Here is a 10,858-nt window from a genome sequence, read left to right as displayed (position 1 = left end):
GATTTATCAAAACATTCTGCTGTTTTGAGCCATTTTAAACCAATTTCCCTATTGTTTTTAAAGCAAACTGTCTCCCACATGAGGTGGCATGGTGGAAGACTGGCAAACTCAAAATCACAACACATTTTTATAGACTTGCTTTTAAATCATTGTTTTTGATCTTTGATCCCACGTTTAACTTGTTTTCTTAAGTCTTTTATCTCATTTCATTTCACATATTTCTGTCTTTTAATCTTGTTTCCCATCATATCTGCTCCTGTTATATTTTCTGTTCCTGTTTTTGTGCCTTCCTGTAAAGCACTATGTAAACTCTGCTTTTAGATAAGTGCTATATAAATAAAGTTTTTTATTATTGTTATTGCCCCTGTTTGACTACACTTATAGTTAAATATACAGTATGTGCTTGGATGTCTGTAATGACAGGAATAGATATAAAACGGCTCTCCTACAGTTTACTAGCTCTCTGACTTTTACTTCACCCAGTCTTTCCTCACTGGAGTGTCTCTGAACTTTACCAGGAAGTGCATCATCCCCACAGACTACAATGGCTTTGAGTTGTAGACAAGTGAAATGTAACTCTCAATTGTTTTCCAGCTTCCTTTCCAGCGTATTTTTGCCAACATTTTTGGAGTGGATTTCATATTTTCCTTTTGTATTCCAGGTGAACACACAGACCACCCATATGGAAGAGAAGCCAAAGAATGGGGTGATATTAGGGGGGGGAAGATAGAAAACATGGATGCGGTTCCTGTCTGCAAAACCAGCACCCGTCGAGGAACCCTGTCCACCGCAGGCCGCTCTACCAGCTACTTCCCGTCCACCAGCTGCAGAAACACTGGATCAAGACAGTGGTGGGATGCCTCTGCCAGCTGGGTTTTGAGCCAACTACTATGCCTACAAAATAAGTTTATAGGCAAGAAATACACAGGCATACATCAGCCTGACTGACTGATTGGTCCAAGATATTTACACTGATGCTCAAACTATAGAGGCTGGCTGTAACATTCCCCGTATTTGCAACGTTGCATCAGTCCTGGAAAAATAGTTATCTCTGTTTTTACTTTCTTGAGAATCATAATGAATGCTTACCTTCTAAACTGTAACCTTGTTATGACTTGGCTACGACTACAGTATGATGTTTTTCTTTCACGGGCAATTCTTAAAGGGGAATACTACTGAATTTCAACATTCAAATTAAGTTATTATGAGCTAGGACATTTTATTTTGTATAGATGAACATTTGCTACTGTCCCCTATGGGCAGAGATGAGAGAAGAAACATTGATTGATTGATCAGACTTAGATTATTCAATTATTTTTGAGGCATTTTGCTTTGAGTGGTGCAGATATACAATGAGGTTACCCTATGATGGTAAGAAAAGTTATTACAGGGGATTAAATCCTCTTATTGTGGAACCACATACTGTACAGTATATTAAAACTCTTCATGTCAGGTCACATCCTTATTACTCAGGTATAAGAGCAACTTCATATTACAGTATAAACCATGTTTCTTGGCAGTTTAATTACTTGCTAATGAACAAGTCATAGGTGGCACAAAACAGTGAAAACATGTCAGAATGTGTATTTGCATTTTGACGCACTTTACACACCAAATCTGTTTTTCTATATGGTTCTATTTCTTATGCACAAGTAGTACAACAATTCTTCACATGAAATAATAAATAAATTCAAAATATAATACAACTTGATGGCATATTATATTACAAGATACACAACACTGACAGCGTTCCTGTGAATCAGTAGCTGGAAGCCTTCAACTATAGTTAAGACCTGCGTTTACAGTAAAAAATCTTTACAATGTGCCCGAACAATGAAAATAAATGGCTTTTTCCTGAACGACGGATTTTCTTGCATCTTTGAATGAGTGGTAATGAAAACCCAACCCTTGAGATCAGCCTGTGCCTGCACTCCAGTTTCCTGTCCTTGGTAACATGAACTCTTGGCAAGGATGGAGTAGCTGGAGCATCAGGTCTCGTCATGTGACTGTAAGTAAATTGGCTTGGCCTGCTTCCTGAGGCGCTGCTGTGCTCGCAGCTTCCTGCCTTTCTGCGTTGCCAGTCCCATCGGAGGCAGGTAGCTCTGCAGGAACATGGACAGAAAAATATTGAATTAAACCTCTCAACAACAATGTAACCTACACAGACACAGAAAAAGATAATCTGATGCGTGATTAGCACTTACCGCCCTTGGATATGGGTTCCTGTAGTGTAGACCTGTCAAGTTAAAGGAAAATAACAGTATGAGTTAGTGGGCATCTTCAAGATCATATGAAGTCAGGAAATAACTAAATCAACATGGGAATGGGAATTTCAGCATAAATATGTCCGAACATAAATTTCAAAACTGGTCTCTAGTAATATCCTAAGAACATTAACATCTGTGTAATCTGATTTTTTTCCTTTTAAATCTGTGTGATATCCTAATTGGGGATAATTCTGATGAAATCAATATTTGAGCTAGGGTTCAGAGCCTACCACTGACATTCGCCTCCTCCAGTCTTCTAGCCACGGCCCTTCACCAAATATAACTCTTAAAAAGTGCAAAAACCTTCTAGCCTAGACATTAACCACGTGCTTCCCCCAGTGTACAGATGATTTTTGGAGGTGCTTTAACCACTTACGCTCTCCTGTCTTAGATTCTTTACCCCTTTCAAAGCTACCTTCTGTTATAACATCCCCATGGTTAAATGGCAGCACCCATGATCTAAAAAGGGAATGTACAAGAGCTGAATGTAGGAGGGAAAAACACTAAACTACATGTCCATTGCCTACAGTTTAAGGACTTACTAACCTCTTACAATCTAAATAAATAAATAGACAAACAAACAAATAAATAATCATGGATGCAAGAGCCAAATATTTTTCTGATGTAACTTCTGCCAATAAGCACAACCCTAGGTTTCTATTTCGCACACACTGATCACATTATAAACCCTGCTCATACTAGTGTTTCTGCTTCTTTCGCTGCTCTTTTTCTGCCTCACAGGGTTTTTTTAAATTCTTTTTTGTTGAGGGAATTAGATCCAAGATTACATTCACTTCACATCCCATATATTCTGTTGTTCAAAACCACATGGATGGGAAGGACCTTTGTTGAGTCATGGGTCAATAGGTAAGAAATCTTGTGGCATCTTTCCACTCTTACCTATTTCTATCCTTGCTTCACATTCTTCGATGCACTTCTTTATTGATTCTTGATCTGTCAGCTTTAGAGAAGCAACAAAGAAGACGATTAGTCAAATTAGCTGCCATAAATCCACTGCACTTTCACTTCTGAGAGCAGAAAACATTTCATCACCTGTTGGTTCTGTCTGAATAGACTGCGGGCTTCCTGAACAATGTACTTTCTCTCAGTCTCTGTGTCGCTGGTGACAGCAGTCTGTGCCTGCCAGGTTCGGGCGATGCGAAACACCCGCTTGTACAGCGACAACACCGTCTGACGAGTGGAAGCCGTCATCAGGGCTCCTAATCTGAGAAATCAGCGTGTACCTGCACAGTGAAACAAATGAAGCTGTCTATAATTCATGCAGCTTTTGAAGACAGGAAAAACTCAAAGCAGAGGTGGGGATTCGAGTCACATGACTTGGACTCAAGTGAGACTAGAGTCAATTTTAATTGCTTGAGATTTGACTTGATGCATGAAGAGAAGACTTGAGACTTGACTTGGGTTCTGGTGACTTGGGACTTGACTTTGACTTGTACTTTGATGACTTCAAAAGGTTTCTAAAGTCTTGACAAAAGATCTTGTGTTTGTGTAAATGACTTAGATTGAAAGTGATGAGATTTGTTCCACCAGACGACTGAATTTAAATTCTGTTTTCTGAATTTGTATGGAATGATTGAATTTATTGAAGTTGAAACTGATTATAGAAATCACACTCATCATGCTCTTACCAGGTTTTTATAATATTAAAACCATATTGCATTGAAAAGGTCCAAGACATTTTGTTGTCTTTAAGATATTACATTGATACTGGATTCTTCATCTGTTCTGACTTGACTTGGTGTTCTACATTAGACTTGAAATTTGACCTGAGACTTGTGCCTCAAGACTTGAGACTGACTGGTGCAAAGTTGCCTTGGTCACACCTTGTTTATTTACGTTTTTGGCAGGGGTTTTACATACTGTACAGTGTCTATTACTGGTATAAACCCTGTACAGTATGTTTTTGGCTGGGGTTTTACATACTGTACAGTGTCTATTACTGGTATAAACCCTGTACAGTATGTTTTTGGCTGGGGTATTACGTACAGTGTTTATTACTTGTATAAAAAGCTTTCTAGTGTTTCCATTACTCGCCATTAGATGGCACTAAAAACATAAACACGTCTCTGTTTTGCATACATAACCTTACAGTTCATGACTGAAAGGTATCATGAGTCTGCTGTGTGTTGAGCTGAAGGATGTATTGAGAATAGTGTCGTTGCTTTATTCCTAAGTATCAATGTAGATGTAAATATATCGATTTTGTATTACCAAACACAAGCCATTGGGTAATACCTGTGCGTCACTTGTATTGTTAGTTAACGTTATCGTTAGCACTTACTCCTCAAACTAGGTATCTGCTGTTGACGAACGAAGGTAAAATTAGAAAGTAAGTGCGATTCATCTTAACAACCAGCATTTCTGTTGTCACACACTAGACTACACAGTTTTTAAACATTACAAAACTTGACCTACCGGCTCCGTCTGAAGGGATGGATAGTTAGCTAGCTTGGCCAGCATCACATTGTCGCTTAGTGATGACGTTTATCGAAACTGTCTGCTAAACGGGAAGGTTGCAAAGACGAGACGACGAAAAAAAATAAACTAAATGAATGCCTCTACTTTCCGTCGAACATTTTTACAGCGGGAAGTGTGTAACTTGTTTCCCACTTGCTATATTTCTCCATTTTTACAGTCCCCTGCCTGAAGACCCACTATATCTCAGATCAATGATCAAAGGTGGTTAACACCTCCATATAGAGGTATAGCTATATATTATTCTTTCAAATTGCCCTATATAAAAATACCAAAGCTAAAATATGTCATTTACTAAATGGTTCCATATAGACTTATACATCTGAATATAAAATAGTAATTATGAACAAATTGTTTCCTTAAAATAAATAATTAATCTTATCGCTCCCATCCCTGCGATGAAGATCAGCTGTGTGTTTGCTAGATGGATGCTTGTTTTGCAGGGAGGAAGTGATGCAGTGAAAATTCCCATAATGTAGCTACACTACACTCAATGACTAAAGGGGAAGCACAAAGAAACTGGCTGCTTTTAGTCCGAGATGATCTTTTAACTCACTTCAATGAGCGGACAAAATTCCAAGTGGATTCAAAAGTGTACAAGGGTTGATAGCAAGCTTTGTCTTTTTTCTAAAAGCGAAGCAAAACTCGACATTGATGTGGAAGTTTCTTGCCAGCTGCTAGCTAGTTAGCTAGCAATCTGAGTTAACGCGACGAGTTTGCCTCAGTTCTTTGCTGGTCTTTAACGCTAGCTTGGCTAACTTATTAACTACTTATTTGGATTGGCATTCCTGTAGTGATGTACATCCGATTCCATGTAATAGATGTTTTTAAAAGGGTAAGTTTCCTTACGTGGATATTTTCTATTTTCTTGTTGGCTTGATCGAAAGACATAGCTGATTGCTAACTTTTCGTTATGCTTGCTAACCAAGCTGATGCTAGCTAGCTAGCTATGGCGACGACGCCAGGGCCAGGCAGTTTTGATGCAAATGGCCCGGTGGCGGTGATGTCTCCTTTGCGAGTCAACAACAGCTTCATAGAGAGTAGCATCTGAATTGGCGAATAGTAAAAAGAAAAATACTAAGTATAGTCAGTCAAGAAATTACCGTTAACATGACATTTTGGATTGGCGTGAGTGTATTTAAAAGCTCTCTAACTTGATCCTGTTTGTGCTCGCCACTTGCCAATGCCAACTAACCTAACTTGGCTAAATAATGTTAGCTAGCTAACGTTACCTGTCCAACTTGTAAACTATGCATTATCGCCACTGCTACATATTTCAAGACGTTAGTATTTTATCTCAATTTGTATAACGTTACTCTGTGACTTTGCAGGAGTAACCTTAGCTGTAAACTATGTTGGTAGATAGCAGCTATCGATATCAATGTCTGACTAACCTAGCATGCTAGCTAGCTAAGCTAGATAATAAAGAATTATATTAAATAACTAGGCCTGCAAGCTTTCATTAGATTTAGCCTGGATGTACCAGAGAGACGGTTTTGCCTTTACATGCTCTGTGTAATGAGCTGTAGAAACTGTATATTCTGGATTTTTGATATATTTTATTTGTACTGATCTAAACCACTAAGAATCTTGACTTACCAAGATAAAGGAACACAACAGTACAAAGTCGAGGAAGTTAAACCATTATGTGGTTAAAGAAGTGAAATCATGGATTTTACAACGACTAAGGGTGATCATGAGTTGTTTGAGTCATTGAGCTAGCTTTGTGAGAGAGGTTCCTTAATATATTCCTTATAATCTGGACACCCTGTGAATACCAACCCCAGTCCCAGAGATGTAAAGTCCACTGTATACAATATATATATTTTTAAATTAAATACTATATAAGTGGTCTACGTTTTAGATATTAATAATTAACTGAATAATCTTGGGTTAAACAAAGCTGCTTTGTTGATCTCAAATTACAAATTCATGGCGTGTTGACAAAAATAGTCCTGCAGGATTGGGAAAGACAGGCTATCACATTCTGCTTATGATGACAAGATAATGTGTCTTTCAGCATTGCGGATGTCAAGGTCACAACAATGGAGCAGAATAGGACGACACTTTCATCTAGAATGGCCACTGTCATCTGAGGAATTGTCTGTGAGTAACTTGCTACTTTACTACTAACTTGCTACTGTATTAATTCTCAAACTCTAGAGCAACTCAAAGGTTTCTTGTGTAGATGTAACATCGGAGCCATTGATGTAAAAGGGTTTGGGCATTGCAATTTTCATTGGCAGCTATTGTAGCTCCAGTCTTGTTCCATGGTTGCTATTAAGCAGCTTGTGATTATAATTTTTTAATGTTTGGCATCTCATCATGGTGGTGATAGTGATATGGGAAGCACCGTTGCATATCTGCTGCCTGTATCCGTTGGATCTAAAAAAAAAGAGAGAGCAGCAATATGGCCCCTATTGAAGAACCATGTCAAAAACTCTTTCTATTAGTGGCTCTGTGTAACACAAACCGTTTCTAGCTCTGAAGGTTTCTGTGGTTACCAGCATGTTGTCTTTTTTTTGTATTTTTTTGTCAGGGTTTCTATGGTAACCCACACTGTGTAAGCATTCTGTGTATACATTCTGTGCATGTAGACCTTACTTTCTCTCATCCTCACCTCTAGGCTTTAGGGTGGTGGCAGAGCTTCACAGCTGCCTAACTGATCCTTCATCATTCACTACTCTAGCAATCAGCATTTGATTTTGTTCTACTAACAGCCATAGAAACATGGATCTTGACCTTTTTTGATCTTGAGCAAGACTGAATCAACATTGCAGAGAGCTACACTCTATGACCTTGAACTATTTATTTTAAATTCTCCTTTACCTCAGGGCCTGAGGGCATGTTGAGACGTCTCACCAGGCCAGAGCAGAGGCGTCTAGGTGGTTCGGACGGGGCCTGAAGGAGGGGAGGAAAGACAGAAGAGGGACCAGGGAGAGAGACATGGGCCAGTGTGTCACCAAGTGTAAGAATCCAACGTCCTCACTCGGCAGCAAGAGTGGAGACAAGGAGAGTGGCTCCAAGTCCCACCACAAGAAAGGTGGTAGTGCAGGCGGTGGGGGAGGGCACAAGGAAGAGCCCAGTGCCCCGTGTAGCAAAGCCCCCAGTGAGCTGTCTAATGGCACCAAGGACGTGGTTACGGTGGAGACGCCTGTCATCCCCACAGTGATGGGAGACCCGCGCAAGGAAGAGTGTCTGGTGGATGGAGATGGGCTATCGCTGCTGCGCATCGAAGAGCTGTTCTGCTGCTACAAGGATGAGCAGGAAGATGCCATCTTGGAGGAGGGCATGGAGAGGTTTTGCAACGACCTGTGTGTGGACCCTGCAGAGTTTCGAGTGCTTGTTCTTGCCTGGAAGTTTCAGGCAGCCACCATGTGCAAGTTTACAAGGTAAGATGGGGTTGGGGTGTGTAATTGGGGAGGTATTATTAGGATGACTAGCTTGTTCCCTTACCTCTGGTCACTTTATAAGATGGCAACCACTGCCTATCCCTGCACTGTCTGACCTCCTAGTCCGCAGTCTTTCACTGTGCAGCAGTCCATCCACCCCACCCTCACCACTCAGTTTTCAGCAACTCAACTCTACACACAACTGCCCACTGACAGGTAGGGGGCACACAGAAAATGGATCCGGCTCTGACGCTGCACTCCCACTCGGCAGTTAGTGTCTGAGATGAATAGGGCTGCCTGCTGGCTGGGTCACTTGTCACTGCTCCCCCTCTCTGATTTTTAACTCAGCACTTTTCTATCCAGAGGCTTTTTGGACAACAGCTATTCTCTGGTTAGGAACATGTTTCATTGTCAACTGTTGCTTACTGAAGCTATTATATTACATCTGATTTTGAAAAGCCTACATTGTTGTAGGGGTTAGATACCAAAGCATATCTGCCTGGGTCAGGGCCTGACGTGCTGAAGTGAAAGTACTGTTTGTCAGAGTTATATTGACAGAAACTTATATCCCAGGGCACCTTTCTGTTGCTTTATTAAACTGCAAGGAGCTAGGCTGGGCTTCTTTCTTTGTCCAGTTGATGTGTTTGTAGTATTCTTGCAGTTACTCAGCCTGCTGTTTGTGTTAGATGACTTTAAGTGGTTTTATTGTAGCTCTTGACAACTTTAGCTATTAGTTAGGTCCACTGCTGCTCGTATAGCTTTGTTGAGAAGTACAGACTTTACTTCTGGGCCTCATTTTCTTGAGTGAAATGGTTAATATCATTCTGTTTTCCTTGTGTCATCAGGAAGGAGTTTGTGGAGGGCTGCAGGGCCATCCAGGCAGACAGCCTTGAGGGCATCTGCTCACGTTTCCCTTGCATGCTGCTGGATGCCCAGGGCGAGGAGAGCTTCAAGGACCTGTACCGCTTCACCTTCCAGTTTGGCCTGGACGCCGACGAGGGCCAGCGCTCGCTGCAGCGCGACATCGCCATCGCCCTGTGGCGCCTGGTTTTCACCCAGGACATGCCCGCCATCCTGGAGCGCTGGCTGGACTTCCTGGGAGAGAACCCCTCAGGTGTGCGGGGCATCTCGCGGGACACATGGAACATGTTCCTCAACTTCACCCAGGCTATTGGGCCTGACCTGAGCAACTACAGTGAGGACGAGGCCTGGCCCAGCCTCTTCGACACCTTCGTGGAATGGGAGATGGAACGCAGGAAAAAAGAGGAGGAGGCACTGAGGGCAAAGGAGGAAGAGGGGAGATGTACTGAGACTGAGGGTTCTCCCACCACCGACAGACTTGAAACAGAGGGCAGCCGCGGCTCACAGACCTGGGGGGGCCACTGACCAGGAGACGAGAAATACTTGGGAGGGAGGGGAAGGATATGACCTATAAGTGAACTGTACATCTGTGAATCATTTGATGAATATTAGTATTACCATTACCGCTATTCATTTCTCTCTCCTATTCTGTTGGGGTGGGATTCCCGCTTTGCAACCTTATTTTCTGGTTATTGAAAGGGCTCTAAGAACTGTTATGTTTTAAGCACTTCTATTTAAGTTATTGTTTTACTTTGTTTTTTTTTTCTCCTTCCATGTGTGTTTTAGTAATTGGACATGTGGTCCATTTTAATCTTCACCCACCCACCATAACCCTGCAGAGTTAAGTAAAGGCTTGCTTTAAAAACAGGCAACAGAAAGCCATACCTTTTCCCATGAGCATCATTTGACAGCTCATTTTGACCTGGTAACACTGGTGATATGACTTTTTGTACAAGGAAATAGGCTTGCTTTTCATATTGCATAAAGAAGAAGGGAAATTGGGACAACCTGTCTGCTAATAACATCTGACCATCAAAACATGAGTATTACCTTGAGGGTCAGAGTCAGTGAAATCATCTTGATTGGACTAATCAATTCAGAATTTGATGCTTTATGATGATTTTATCTTGCGGTGCTGTGAGGATGAATTGGTTGCACTTCTATTGCCTTGACAACTGTTGGCCTGCAAGTATATGGCAAACAGTAATATATTCAATTTCTGTCACAGGGGCATTTTATCTTTGGAGATGATACAAATGACAATTACATTTGTATCTTTGATTCATCAAAGTTGAAATATCTATTAAAATTTCAAGTTGATTTCTTTGAAAACAGACCCGCCCTCTCTTCTGTATTGAGTGTTTATTGAGTGCTAAATACTTAATGCTGAGGAGTGCAGTTAGTGGCTTAGCTTATTTCAACAGCCAGGGCTGTGCTCCATTTAGCATCTACCCTTTTGATGTTCACCGATATTCAAGAAGTGGGTAGGGTGTATACAACACAACGATGCTGGCTTTTCTCAACTGCCCCATTAATCTCATTTATCCAGTATTTGGAAATCCGTAAACTCCAAACAGACTAAAGCTAGGTCTTGGTCATTTCTGGACAGAAGATGCCTGTACCTGGGCTACATTCAGAACTGTTACATTGGGCGTTACACAGAGCTTTATATTGTTTACCTTCAAGAGTTTGAAAGTCTTCACATCCTTAAACTGCTATACAGTAATATAGTGTGCGCACTTCACAAATATGTCGACTGCTGGTGATGGTTGTAATGAAATGCACAAAAGCCAATGCCCTGCTAAGTCGCTATACTAGCAATGCTTTGCCGAGAGATTGATG

At 41.1% G+C, this 10,858-nt stretch overlaps 2 protein-coding genes across 2 annotated transcripts; one reads left to right on the top strand and one right to left on the bottom strand.

Moving 5' to 3' along the window:
- Positions 1–1,446: 1,446 nt before the first annotated feature.
- Positions 1,447–4,757, bottom strand: lyrm1 (LYR motif containing 1). The gene is made up of 5 exons (XM_071926799.2): positions 4,704–4,757; positions 3,321–3,511; positions 3,168–3,228; positions 2,205–2,236; positions 1,447–2,102 (listed from the first exon to the last, which is right to left on the bottom strand). The coding sequence occupies exons 2-5, from the start codon at positions 3,477–3,479 to the stop codon at positions 1,989–1,991; spliced, it is 366 nt and encodes a 121-aa protein (XP_071782900.1). The 5' UTR covers positions 3,480–3,511; positions 4,704–4,757; the 3' UTR covers positions 1,447–1,988.
- A 495-nt stretch (positions 4,758–5,252) lies between these two features.
- Positions 5,253–10,649, top strand: dcun1d3 (defective in cullin neddylation 1 domain containing 3). The gene is made up of 4 exons (XM_071926757.2): positions 5,253–5,598; positions 6,784–6,869; positions 7,598–8,155; positions 9,001–10,649. The coding sequence occupies exons 3-4, from the start codon at positions 7,710–7,712 to the stop codon at positions 9,539–9,541; spliced, it is 987 nt and encodes a 328-aa protein (XP_071782858.1). The 5' UTR covers positions 5,253–5,598; positions 6,784–6,869; positions 7,598–7,709; the 3' UTR covers positions 9,542–10,649.
- Positions 10,650–10,858: the final 209 nt, after the last annotated feature.

Source organism: Centroberyx gerrardi, chromosome 20, assembly GCF_048128805.1.
Source record: "Centroberyx gerrardi isolate f3 chromosome 20, fCenGer3.hap1.cur.20231027, whole genome shotgun sequence".
Classification (NCBI taxonomy): Eukaryota; Metazoa; Chordata; class Actinopteri; order Beryciformes; family Berycidae; genus Centroberyx; species Centroberyx gerrardi.
The sequence above is the reverse complement of the archived record's forward strand: the minus strand, read 5'-3'. Positions and strand labels throughout refer to the sequence as shown.

Coding starts and splice junctions, on each gene's coding strand:
- dcun1d3 (XM_071926757.2), top strand. CDS start 7,710: ATGGGCCAGTGTGTCACCAAGTGTAAGAATCCAACGTCCTCACTCGGC. Junction 8,156..9,000: donor ACCATGTGCAAGTTTACAAG/GTAAGATGGGGT, acceptor TTGTGTCATCAG/GAAGGAGTTTGTGGAGGGCT.
- lyrm1 (XM_071926799.2), bottom strand. CDS start 3,479: ATGACGGCTTCCACTCGTCAGACGGTGTTGTCGCTGTACAAGCGGGTG. Junction 3,229..3,320: donor TATTCAGACAGAACCAACAG/GTGATGAAATGT, acceptor GCTTCTCTAAAG/CTGACAGATCAAGAATCAAT. Junction 2,103..2,204: donor GGAACCCATATCCAAGGGCG/GTAAGTGCTAAT, acceptor ATGTTCCTGCAG/AGCTACCTGCCTCCGATGGG.